The sequence below is a fragment of the Nematolebias whitei genome, chromosome 16, assembly GCF_014905685.2.
Source record: "Nematolebias whitei isolate Nwh7 chromosome 16, NemWhi1, whole genome shotgun sequence".
NCBI lineage: Eukaryota > Metazoa > Chordata > Actinopteri > Cyprinodontiformes > Rivulidae > Nematolebias > Nematolebias whitei.
Window position 1 is genome coordinate 16,932,907 of NC_056513.1, and position 13,438 is coordinate 16,946,344.

The window sequence follows — 13,438 nt, forward strand, 5'->3', positions numbered from 1 at the left end:
ATATATATATGAGATTAATTTTCAGTTTTAAATGTTAAATTGACCTTTTTTTGTTTTTGTTTATAGCTAAAATTTTTCTTTGACATTTTTTGTGACTGAGCTGCTTCTGTAGTTATTCTTACTTTTTGGGATCAGTTTTAAATAATGAAACTTTTTTGCAAATATATCAAGCACTCCAGAAAAGTACCTTTTCCTATACCAATAAGTACGTCAGCGGCATTTTAATTTGTATTAATTGAACAGAAAATAGGGACCGTGCGTGATTAATCTTTAGAAATTTGAGTTACTGGGACAGTTTGATGTTTTCTGCCACCTTGAATCTGGCTGCTGTGGAAGCAGCATTACCTAAAGGCCAAATGGTTTTATTCCTGTGTGTTGGTCTAACCCGTTCCCACACACGCGCCCACTAACACACACTCACTGAACACTTGTGGCTTTTCATTACACTCGTCCCTCCTGCTCGTTTAACACAGTGAAGGACGTCGCTCACATTAGGGTAAATACCACCTGCTGGGATGTTTTTCTAGTGTACATGTGTTGCTATAAGCTGTCATGTCAAAGGGTAGGGACTGATCCTCGAGGTCAGACCCTGGAGGATCACTGCAGACTGTAGAGCCAGAGGAGGAACTTTACCAGGTTTGTTTCCTCTAATATGTTGATTTCTGTGGGAGCTTTTCACCATCTCTTGTCTGCAGCAACGTCAGAGATCTGCAGAGTCTATGCATCGTGTCTTCAGTAGCTGAACTTCACTGAATTCTTGCTCTAATTTGTTACTTCCCCCCGTTGAGGTTCTGCAGATTGACTGGGTCCATGTGTTGCTTTATGTCTGAGGAGCTGCCTTTGATCTTAGTTAAAGTGTGAACGTTTTGCAAGGACGTTGTGCCTTTGGATTCTGCAGAACAGCTGCTCAGATCAACACAGATGGTGTTTTTTCATCCCTGACTACTCTTGTCTTGTTAAAGCTACAGCTAATGTGCCCCATAAAGATTTTTATTATGTTTATTCTCGTTTTATCGTGTCTGAAGGGAAACCCAATATGCATCACGTTGGTGTCACTTTTTTTTTTTTTACTGTCTTCGGAACTTCTCAAATTAGTATTCTATTTTGTCTATTTATGTTCTTTTTTGTTGTTTTTGTTAAGTCCATGATCCAGCAACACATGTTGATGTTATAAATGTCATATGCTGCTTTTAAATGCACTTAAAATTCTAAATGCAGACATTATGATGTAATGTTGCACTGATCTGGACAGAAAAACAAGTCTCAATTTAATTTTCAGGATTCTAACTGCATGATAGTTTGTTTATTTAATCTTTTTTTATTTTTCTGAATAAAAAGAAAACCTTCAAAAAGCAGAAGAGAATTAAATCTCATATCACAAATTGTAACTGTTTCATAGTTAATGATTTATTTATTTATTTTTTGTAGAGTAATTTTGCATAAAAGTTCACATTTGGTTGCAATAACTTGAATGAAAAAATAATTACTTTTAAAAAGTTTATTAAATGACTCAACCGTTTTCTAATCTGAAAACTTTTTTAAAATTATTTTTACTTTTTGTAGGTTGCTGAGTCAGTGGATTTAAAATAGGTTCCTGCCAAAAGATTAAATTTTCTTTCAAATATTATAGTTCAATCATCTGGATTTAAAACATTTCTTAAGAAAATGTTCATTTGTGTTGAAACATGCAAACAGCCAGCACTTTGTATTTAAACTTTATCTAAAGACCAGTGAACATCAAATGACGGCTCATGGGCCAAATCCAGCCTGATGAAGGATGAGATGTAGGGACCTGCCCCCAATTTACTGCAAGATGACAACAATAAGAAACAAGCAGTATACTGATGTCCCTCATCGCTGAGGGATTTCAATAGTCATTGTTTGGGGTTTTCAAAATGAGTATTTTTCTGGAGTGGAACTGAACAGAGAACAAAGTAAACCCTAATATTTTTGGTGCACAATATTCAAGTGGGTAGAAGTTACACTGCGTATAAGAACAGAGGTGTTTTTGTTTGTCTGAGGCATCGCGGAGTGACGGATCCTGACAAGCGGCGGGAACGATTCTATCCACCAGGTGCAATGGCAGAGCCAGGGGGTGGCCAATGGTGGCCTTGACCACCAAAAATTAATCTTTGGCCATCCCAATCATTTGAGAAAACTGTACTTTTAAGCAAAAATAAAAGATAGAAACCATTGTTCCTTGAAATAAACATTTCTTAATTCTAGATGTAGCCACACATCAAAAAGAAATTAACCCGTTACTTATTTTTCAAGTTATCCAGCTGGAAATCCAGGTGATCATCTTGGATTTTGACATGGCAACCCAATTTTCAAAAAGAAACTTTCTTACACCCAGATGCAGCCACACACCAAAATGGAAACCAGTACCTCACTTATTTTTTAAGTTATTGCACTCACAACATTCACGGACGGACAAACGGTATTTCCAATTCTGCCTTTTTGCTCCACGACGGGGGACAAAAATGGTGCCAATTTGAAAACAATGGCATTTGCTTTTGAACGTGTTCACAGAGTCGGAGACAACATTCACACTCACAACAATAGACAATGTATCATTTTTGTTAGGGATGTACAATATTATCGGCATGATATCGTTATCGGCCGATATTGGCATTAAAGTTAAATATTGGACATCAGCTGAATAGCTGAATAGCAGCTAATAACTCACTGATATAAAAGGTGCTGTTCATATATATATATATATATATATATATATATGTGTGTGTGTGTGTGTGTGTGTGTGTGTGCATATGTATAAGGCACTGTTTTTGTATGACAACCCAGTGACAAAATCTGACATTAAACATAATCCAAGTTGAAGTGTTACATCATTTGCAGTCCCTTTTTATGCATTTGCATTTGGTAGCAGGCCAAATTGACAAAGACCATGCAGAATATTTTTGTGTTTTAATTCCACAACAGAGAACACTATGTAGTCTCTGTAAGTAGGTCTAGGGAAAAAAATGATCAGTATTGTTATCAATTATTGGTTATCGGTCAAATAAGTTTCAACATATTAGCATATTATATATCAGACAAAATTCCAATATGTGCATCCATCAGACTACGTACTATATGTCAAGTGAGTCCCAATTTATTAGCACTGCCATTTGAAAGTTAAAAGCAAGGCATGTTCAATAAAGTCTTAAAGCTAAATTTAATGCATAATGAAAAATAATAATAATAATAATAATGAAACAAAGACTCCACTAAAATGATCCTGACTGATGAGCCAATAAATCAATAAGACCTCTTCTGTTCAATGCAAGTGCTGGCTAATTAATAAAAATAAATAAATAAATAAAAACTTTCACATACTGACAGTGCAGAATCAAATTAATTGGGTTATTTTTTAATTGTATTTCATTTATACTGTATCAAACTGAGTTGGGTATATTTCGATTTGATTGTAAATCTGACTGCCCTGGATTGAGCTTTATTTGGAATGGCATGGACTGAATAGCTTAAACAGGATTTAAACTAAAGCTGCTTGTTTGTGAAAAGGTGCTATAAATGATTGAACTGAATCATTTGTGCCAATAAATGAATAGACAAATAAAATAGAGCAGCTGCCAGAAGATTTGTAATATGATCCCCATTTCATTTAAGCTAAAATGTATTTTTTTGTTGTTGTTTCATACAGTTGGAATAAACTACATTTCTGAATGATTCATGGGTGTAACGGGCGTCATCAAGGTTTCTGCTAGTGTAAAAATAAAGTGACAAAAGTTTTACTACAGTGCTTTAACTTGAGTGCAGCTGCACTGGACCATTAGAAGAAAGCTGAATGTGATTTTTTTCCCCTTTTAACTAAACATTAATGAGTTAGTTCACAAAATATTACTAAAGTTTAAACAAGAAAAAAGCCACTAAAAGGAGCTATCTGCTATCTTTTTCAAATCAGAACTACTCCCTGAAATCTGTCTGTCATTTGAAAAATGTATAAAAATTTCCAAGGAATCTTAATTTATAAATTTGCCAACTTTCCCTTTTTCAATTTACATTTGTGGCATCTAACTACTTCTGCAATCATTGTTTGTTTTTTGTTTTTTAAATCATTTGATATTCAAAAATGTTAAGCTCATTTGGAAGACAGGCGCCATGGCTTGGTTGTTGTAACTTTTAAAAGTCTAAAGTTTTATTTACAAAAAAATAATAATAATAATAATCCTATTGTAAAACAGTATCAAATTCTTTAAATAACCTTGTTTTTAGTTTTATCTATTTCAACATACTTCTAATCATGCTACTGCCTATGTTTATTTTTTCCTGCTAGTACTACTTCTGTTAATGCTAAATCCATATATTCTGATTATGCTAATTCCAGGGACAGAGACAGAGGGGTGGCCGGGGGGAGACTTGCCACCCCTAAATCCTGGTTGGCCAACTCAAGTGCCACCCCAATAAATTGACAAGTTGCTGCATGTGGCGTTGAAGCACACAAGTATTATACAGTATTAGAGTAAATGAAGACACATTGTTGTTGGTTTGTAAATTATTTTTGTAAAGACACAAATATTTTATAATGTACATTTTTGTTAACTAATACACCCAGTGTGTGTCACTCATAATTGTGTGTGGGATGGGGTGGGGGGTGGGGGGGGGGGGATGAGACAGAATGAGAGAGAGAGAAATTAATTTGTATGTGCCCCCTTGAGAAAACCTTGGCCACCCTTGTGTCACTCCTTACATGAAAGTCTAACTCCGCTAACGGCTAACTGCTAACGGCTAACTCTGCTAACGGCTAACTCTGCTACCCTTATTCATACAAATGCTAAAACTTCTACTGCTATGCTAGTTCTGATTATATTAAAGCTATTTCAACTACAGTTACTGCTAATGCTGATTTTACAAATGTAATTTTACCTTAATCCTAACATTCTGATACATTTCACAGGCCTTTTACCACTTTTAGCTAATTTTTTTGCTAGTTTTACCTTTTAGCTTGCCTTTTCTACTTTTAGCACTAAGTTGGCCTTTTACTAATTTTAAGTTTTAGCTGGCCATTTACTGCTTCTACTGTTATGATACTTTTGCATCTACTAATGTTTAGCACATTTTTCTCTACTTTAAGCTAATGTTTTGCGACTTATAGCTTTTAGCTACTTTCAGCTTTGAGCTATGTTTTAGCATCTCCATCAAATTTCAGCAGTCATTCAGAATTCACACAGTTTCTATAGTTTGCTTAAACAACCTTTATGGGTTTCTTGGAATTTTTATGTTAGTGTTGGTGCTTTTAAAACGCTGTCTGCACTCTCAGCACTGATTTGTTGAACTTTTCTACCCAAAGGCAGAAAGAAACAATGCTCCTGCAGGAGGAGACTGTAACGATTGTGGCTATACCCAGATATAAGGACCAATGAGAACAGAGACCAAGACTCGGAGTGAATTTATAGTGTTTATTTACCAGTGACCAATAATGCAATAAACCAGGGAGGAGCCTGGAACCCTGAGGAGCAAAGAGGTGATTAGAGGTCCTATAGTCAAGGTTATTGCTGAACTTCCTTACGATGGAGGTCGGATCAGACGTGTGGAGGGCTGACCCAAATGGTTAAAGGCAAAGGAGGTGTCCATCTGGACGATGGCCGACGTAAGGCAAGTGGGGGCAGCTGATGAGGCACAGAGGAGCTCGAGGTCCTCACATGAGGATGCAGAAAACAGGAGGACATCTGAAGGCACAGAGAGAAATATGAATCATTAATAATTGGTTTTAGACATGAGTAAAAGACTAGAACAAGACTACCGTCGGCAGGTAATGCTCCAGCGCTGGCTGACTGTCTTCTGCAGCCTTTTACGCTCCTCACGCTCATCAAGTCAATGAGGAACCACAGGTAGCTGATTAGAGTCTGGGCGTGGGTGCAGGAGCTGACAGAGCAGAACTCCCACAGAGACTTTGATTTTGTTTGAATAATAAACTCTTTTACTCCTGCTCATTTGGGTAATTTAACATACAATGCAACAAAGCATGGACACAAACAACATTTTCAAAACTGCTGCTTTTGAAAGTTTTAAAATCTGAGCCAGCACATCAAATTAAACTGTTTTCACAGCTACAACATGCAAATTATGTTACATTATGATAAAATGTTCTCTCGTGTCGTTAACATCTACAAAACAAATCCAACGTTACGCTTTTAAACCGGTCCCTTCCACACCCGGATGATGTTTATTTGACACCTGTATTCCCTATCGTCATCACAAGATTAGTCTGAAGTGTCTGGCTCACTGTGCCAGCTGCTCGAGAGACCATATTAGTCTATTAGGGACAGTGGTGGCCGTGAGCGACTCCTGTATTTATAGCTTTGAGTCATTAGCCGGAATGGTGTAAGTGTATCCCTCCATCAGCATGCTTGTTCACTTAAGACTGAGCAAATCATTGGAAAAACCTGGAGTTCGGTGGATACAAGATAACCAAATTCTGTTAAATCATGTACAATGTTGACAAAAAGCATGCATTTTTGTTTTTCAGAGATAAACAGTCAAACGTAAAACTATGCGTATCATTATAACGCAGCTAAAGCTGTGTATCAATTTTTTAAAGAAAAAATGGCTTTACTAAAATGCCTAAAGTGCTTCAGTTGCATATATGACATAAACATTAGCGTCAGTCTTTTAAGGTACTTAAAACAGAAAATATAACATTCAGACATAAATTGAGATATAGTTGTAAAAATTCAGAATTTTGTAGCTTTTGATTTTTGTTTTTCCTCCTCAAAGATGAGATTTGATGAGATTGCACGTCTCCTGTAAGAAAATTTATAGTTCGGTAGGCGTAAAAGTGACAGCCAGGATAAGACGAGTTTATGACGTGCCACTGTGTTCACAAGACTTTATCCCACCTAAAGAAACTAGAAGATGGACTCTGTGCTGAAAACTTTGTAGCATTTAATTGCACCAATCGTTGTGTAAAAATGCCTATTAAAAATTGTATTGGCTAAAATCCAAACCAAACGACTGTAATTATTTCACAAACTACGAAAGTTATGAAAGTTATTGCAATACAAGATCAAAACAATCTAAAATCCAACACGTCATATATATTTTTTTTTTTTTCATCTATGTTTGCAGGTGCACGTCTTTAAGTCTCACCAAGCTTTAAGTATCTCGATCAAATAGAAAGGCGCTATATGCAGTTCATTTACCATTTGTCTCAAACAAACTGCACGCATAAAACTGGCGCGGTGGCTAGACAGGGCAGTGTCCGGTGCTTAACATATCTGCTGGGATGCGTGGCTGAGAAGACTAAGTTTAGACAGCATGTGAGAGCATTCATCAGAAACTGAAGAGGCAGAGCAGTCACAAGGGGTTATAGCACCAGTGTAGTTTGTTCTTTTACAACCCTTGGACATAAGGTAAACATCATTAAAACCCATATTTAAGTATTCTAAGGTTGAAACTGAGTTGTACCATGTAGCCTAAAATGCGGTGTGATGTTTCACAATCACACTGCAAGTTAAAGTGGTGGATAGCGTAAAACAAATAGGTCCATTATGTATTCACCTTTTCATGTGGCTAGCAACAAATACACTTTTTAATATGCATATTAGCTATTATTTACATTTCACACAGGGTTGGTTGATTAGCTTGATTGTTACGTTCTCACTTGCCTTGTGTTACGTATTCCCGCTATACAACTTTTAAAAACAAGTGATTTAATTAAAGGCCTTGTTTTCCTTGAAGGGATGTTTTAGTAATAGCCATTTTTGTTAAAATCTTGTAAACATTTTGTGCAACCATGCACAAAAGTTGTGAGAACTTGGGAAACATTTTAGTGTTCAAACTATGTATTGGGGATGATGCTTATGCTACCATATCAATATCTGTAAGTTTGGTTGAAGTGTAGCCATAGGAGTGTTTGTTAAAGTTTCAACTGTGGCAGCCATCTTGAACTGTATCAAAGAAAAAAAGGATTTTAAAAGGCTGGTAGCATTAGCATTAACAATTAACTTGAGAGCTTCTTTGTGAAAATCCTCAAAGAAAATTGTTTTTTTTTCTTGAGCGGTTCGTAATTTGTGTTTTTTTTTTCTCTGCAGCATTGTTGCACCACCTTTGGACAGTACAGAGAAGAAGGGTCTTCATTTGGGGATTCATCTACCAGCCAGCGTTCATTCGGGACTTCAGCAGCAGAACCAGCTCCTCTTGACTCCAGCGAGTCTCCAGCTCGCTCAGCTCCAAGCCCAAATTACGCTCCAACGCCTCAAACTGGCTCAGGGAGGCAGCGCCACCACTGCTGCCAGTGTCCTCAATCAGTTTCTGTCCAATGTGAACATGTCCCAGCCTCTGTTAAATCAGCTACGGACTTCAGCTATGGTTGGGAATCCACAGAGTTCCTTCCCCACTGGAGTAATGGGTTTCCCCACTTCAAATTCTGCCATGGGGTCCTTGGTGGGTGGGGGATTCAACCAAAATCCAGGCAATGTTGGGCTGAATCCTCCCAGTGGAGTGGGAACAAAGGTCCAACAGGGTGGAAAGTCTGGGTCAACTTACCCTTCTGACACCGACAGAAGACTTCAATACAACTTAGCTGGAGGGACATCTGTTGATGGACAGTACACTACTAACATGAGCAACACTGGTTTTCAGAGAGATGTCTATGGGCCAGATGTGTCGGGACAGCCATCTGGATTTACTTCTAATGAACAAATGAGTGTTCGTACCACCACTGGGCATAAGGAACAATGGCAAGGCCACACTAATCTAACACAAACTGGAAATGTGGATATGGTAACCAATCCTCCCACAACATGGACTAAAGCTGTTCAACCCATGTGGTCCAGAACAGAAGTGTATAACCCAGAGGAGCCAACCTCAGAGCCCAAGTCAAATTGCAGTCTTGGGAATCCCTCTTTTGGTTCAAGTGGCACACAGGGCTTTGAGAGCTATCAGTCTCTTCATGGAAATGAGGAGACATTATCTTCTGGTACCAGGACACTTCAGCCCTATCAGATCAACGATTATTATGGCGTTACACCTGATCAGCTTCCACACCAGTGTAGCATCTGTGACAAAAAGGTCTATAACCTGAAGGTAAGTGAATCGATGAGAAACAAAAATACTGTAAATACATACTATCTACTGAATGTGAATTAAAAACTGTAACTGTAACAGAATTAGCCAAAAGGCTGTATAGTTTCTGGGCAGGTGTTATAAAGTCATCCTTAAAACAAAACACAGAATTACTACCGGTAAATCAAAAGATTTAAAACAATCTACTTAAATTCTTACTCTACATAAATACTATTGTCATCTGCATACATATGAATGTTACAAATGTGACATACAGATGGATTATCACTGATGTATGATGCAACTGTCCAACCATGGATCATTGTGGGATAACTGCTAACAGCTTCGTAACAGATGATTTACATTGTGGAAGTCTTATGATCTGAAAATGCATTTGGGTACTCTATTATTACATAAAAACAATTTTAATATATAAAACAATAACGCACCTTTAAGTTTAATGGTTTAAACGTCAAATCAGAACTAGAGACATTTGCCTTGTTTGCAATAATGACATGCTGAGTTTTGAATGACTCTGCTAAAATTTATTGGAAAAGCTGAAACTGCTGCATGATGGCCTAGTGGTTAGAACTGTTGCCTCACAGCAAGAAGGTCCTGGGTTCAATCCCGGTTTGGACCCTGGGGTCTGTCTGTGTGGAGTTTGCAGGTTCTCCTCGTGTTTGTGTGGGTTTTCTCTGGGTACTCCAGTTTCCTCCTACAGTTCAAAAACATACATGTTAAGCTGCCTTCAGGGCCAGGCCTCCCCTTACCAAAGAGATCAATGATCTTAATGGGATTTAAATAAAGTTTAATAATTAATAACTGTACTGATGTAGATAAAATAAGCAGAACAGCACTAAAATGAGCAAAGCAGAAGCTAAAAGCTATAATCAGCATAACCATTGCTGAAATCTAAAATGAGCCTGAAAACTAAAAGTAGAGAAACAACTTAAAGCTAAAATCAGTTCAACATATAAGCTAGCTAATAAGCTATAAGCTATAATCAGCAGAACAGTAACTAAAAACATAAGAAGACAAAAATAGAGCAGGTATGTTGAAGTAGATATTAGAGAACAATGTTTTTGAAGGAAATGAAAAGACCTTAATTCATTTAAAAAGAGAGTTTTGTTTTAAAAAAAAGTTAAATTATACAAAAAGGATAACAAAGTATTTAGAAGTAATTTGATAGCAAAATACATGGAAAAAACGATAAAGAGGAAAACTATATTGTCTCAGCATAAACAATAGAACAAAAGAGTATATAATTTAAATTAAGTAGGAATATGTGTGACACCTAATTAAAAAAATATCTGACTATTTTTCTTCCAGGTTTATTAAGTATGTCTGCAGAATCTGAATATTCTTATAGCAGAAGCACCCACTAACTAATCAGAATAAAACATAATGGCTGCTCAAGCGTTGACAACGAAGCCCAAGCAGTGAGCATCCGGTGTGTCCAAGCTGATGTTTAGACACCGACTCTGTTTCCATGTTTCAGGATTGGGACCAGCATGTGAAAGGGAAACTACATCTGCAGAATCAAACCTTGTACACAAATGAAAGGTAAGTTATTCCCCCATATTTTGTAATTGTAAAATGCAATTCTACACCATTTTACTTCTGAAATGCAACTTGTTTCAAAAAATAAATGGATTTACATGATTCATTTCACATTTTACAAGCAGCATTGGTTAAAGTATTTATTTTTGCCACTGTAATAGCTTGTTTTTTCTACTTTGAATCAATCAGCACACGAATGTTGGTCATACCAGAGCAAATCTGTCTTAAGTATTGGGATCTTAGCTTGTCCTTTTCTTTGCTCCACAAACAGCTATTTCTATAAATGATTGGGGATGTAAAGGTCATGGATGTTTTTCACTTACTAATTTATATCCATGTGTGTGCGTTAGAGTTGTTTTGTCTTTGCAAAGTGGAGCCTGCAGAAGCACAGAGCCATTCACCTGATAAACTTCAAGGCCCTAAGCTGGAAAGCAGAGTTGTCTTGACCTCGCCTCTGTCTGATATAAAGACACTTCTTTAGGATGCATTCACACCAGCCCTGTTTAGTCCGCTTTAATCAAACTGTAGTCCGTTTGCCTCGAAAGCCTGGTTCGTTTGGGGAGGTGTGAATGCGCAATCGAACTCTGATGCGGACCAAAAAAGCGAACTTTGGTCCGCCTAAAACCTGGGTCTCGGTTCGATTGAAGTGAACTCTGGCGCGGTTCAAAGGCATTGTGAATGCAAGCGGACCGGAGACCGCTCCGAAAGCAGGAAGTGGACTACAGTGCAGGGCATTCTGGGTAAATACAACCAAAACAAACACACGTTTCTCATACCTCATAGGGAGCCGTCTCAGCCGCCTTGTGTGAAAAACAACATTGTCCATGCCTCATCTTCTGCTCATGCTGAGTCCGTTGTTGAAAAACGACAAAACAGAAATCCTATAACTGTTAAAAATTTTATGCCACTCCATGTTTGTGTTTATTTCCAGTAGTAGCGTTGCGCTCAGTGTCTTCTTCACAGGTTTTCCTGTTGTTTCCTTCATTAGTTCTTGGTGCAGCGTCACCACAGGCGATGGGGGGGGGGGGGGGGGGGGACAGGTTGGCTCGATTGACTCAGTGCAGTGTGAATGTGAACCGCACCAGCTGAAGATGTAAACAAATGCTCCGAATTTTGGTACCCAATTGAATCGAGTCTACCGGACTATCAGGTGTGAAAACGACCTTATACTGCCTTTGAGCAGACCTTGGAGACATAGCGCCATGTAACATCTTGATGCTTGTATTTCAATGCTTCTCATCTTGCAAAATTAAACCTGGGCTAAAAGATCTTATAGTTTCCTTGCGTGGCTTAATTATTTAATGAGTTGATGACAGGATAATTAAATTATCCACAAAATAATATTTTATTTACCCTTTATTTATACAGGTAGTCTCATTGAGTCATGAGAACTTAATTTCAAGAGAGACCTGTTCGGGAGCAGATGAAGGGGGTTAAGGGCCCAGAGTGGAGTAAATGACGGTGGAGGCAGGTGTTGGTGTTTCACCTTTTCCACCCACATGTTGATGTTGTCAGTCTGGGGAGTTGAACCAGCGACTTTTCGATCACAGGCCCATCTTCTCTAACCTGTGTGCCACCACTCCCCAGTATGAGCTCTGTCAGAAAAATATGAGCTCTCCAGGCAGGGGAGAGGAAGCTAAAATCGTTCTTCTGTGATTGTTGCAGCTCATCGGCAGAATCAGCTGGAGCTGGTCAGTACATCGGCAGACCGTCTGATGGAAGTCTGAATCCAGGAGGACCCAAACCCATAGTCTGCTCTGCTGCGAGCCAAGGTAGGCCGTCTCGTTCGTCACCACCTCCAGCAAGAGAATAACTTTTTATGGCAGCTGGAGAATGTGAGCAAGACTATATTAAGAGTTTATAGCTCGTCAAAGTGTATTATGGTGCGTTCATGTCCGCTGTGACAGCAAAGTGTTTTGAAAATCAGCTTAACTTTAGAAATAATAGAAATTCTGATTCTTATTTCTGCATTTTATCATGATAGAAAACATAACACTTATGACCTTTGTCATTTTGTTTTCTGAACAAAAACAATATTGTCACATCAGAGGAGGAACACACATCTTTGTGCTCTATTACTTTAGCAGTTTTGTTAAACTGACTCTGGGCAGACTAAAGAGCATGAAAGACCACTTGTTCCTAACTGTTTACAGATTTCATGGGATGTAAAAGTCTTTGTCTCACTCATGCTATCCATCCTAGTTACTTGTATGATTATTGGCCACCACCATGAAAGGTAATTGCCGGTCTCTGTGTGTGTGGTTGTCTGTTGGCAAACTATCTTGTGAACCAGCAGATGGATTTTAATAAAAATCTTAAAAAATACTTATTAGATGTACATCTACAGCTGATTAACTTTTGAAGTCAACCCCGTTCAAGATGGCCACTGCAACTAGTCAACTTTAGCAAACACAAAGATGGATATAATTTCATCAGTTTTACAGATATTGAGATAAAATTTAGCGTATTAGTAGCTGAGAATCACCCTTAACACATATTCCAAGCATTAACATTATAAAATATTATTTTTGAAAATACTGGCTATATCTGTTGGAGTCCACCCTATCTGTCTGTTAGCAAAATATCTCATTAACCGCCAAACAACAAACATCTCAGAAAGTAATCACTAAATGTGCATCTATAACTCTTTAGCTTTTGGAGTCAACCAAAAGATGGCTGCTACACCTAATAGACATCAGCAAACACCCAATTGGCTATAATTTAGTCAGCTTTGCAGATACTGAACTTGAACATGGTGTGGCAGGAGCTGGGAGTCCTTCTTCCTAACACACACACACACACACACACACACACACACACACACACACACACACACACACACACACACACA

At 38.0% G+C, this 13,438-nt stretch overlaps 1 protein-coding gene across 1 annotated transcript in view; it reads left to right on the forward strand.

Annotated features, from left to right (window-relative positions):
* Positions 1–13,438, forward strand: part of rbm20 (RNA binding motif protein 20) — a 68,590-nt gene that overhangs the window by 41,625 nt on the left and 13,527 nt on the right. Inside the window, exons 2-4 of the mRNA XM_037690541.1 lie at positions 8,055–9,048; positions 10,526–10,590; positions 12,253–12,359. Of these exons, the coding sequence (XP_037546469.1) occupies positions 8,055–9,048; positions 10,526–10,590; positions 12,253–12,359 (1,166 nt within the window). The remainder of the gene's footprint in view (positions 1–8,054; positions 9,049–10,525; positions 10,591–12,252; positions 12,360–13,438) is intronic.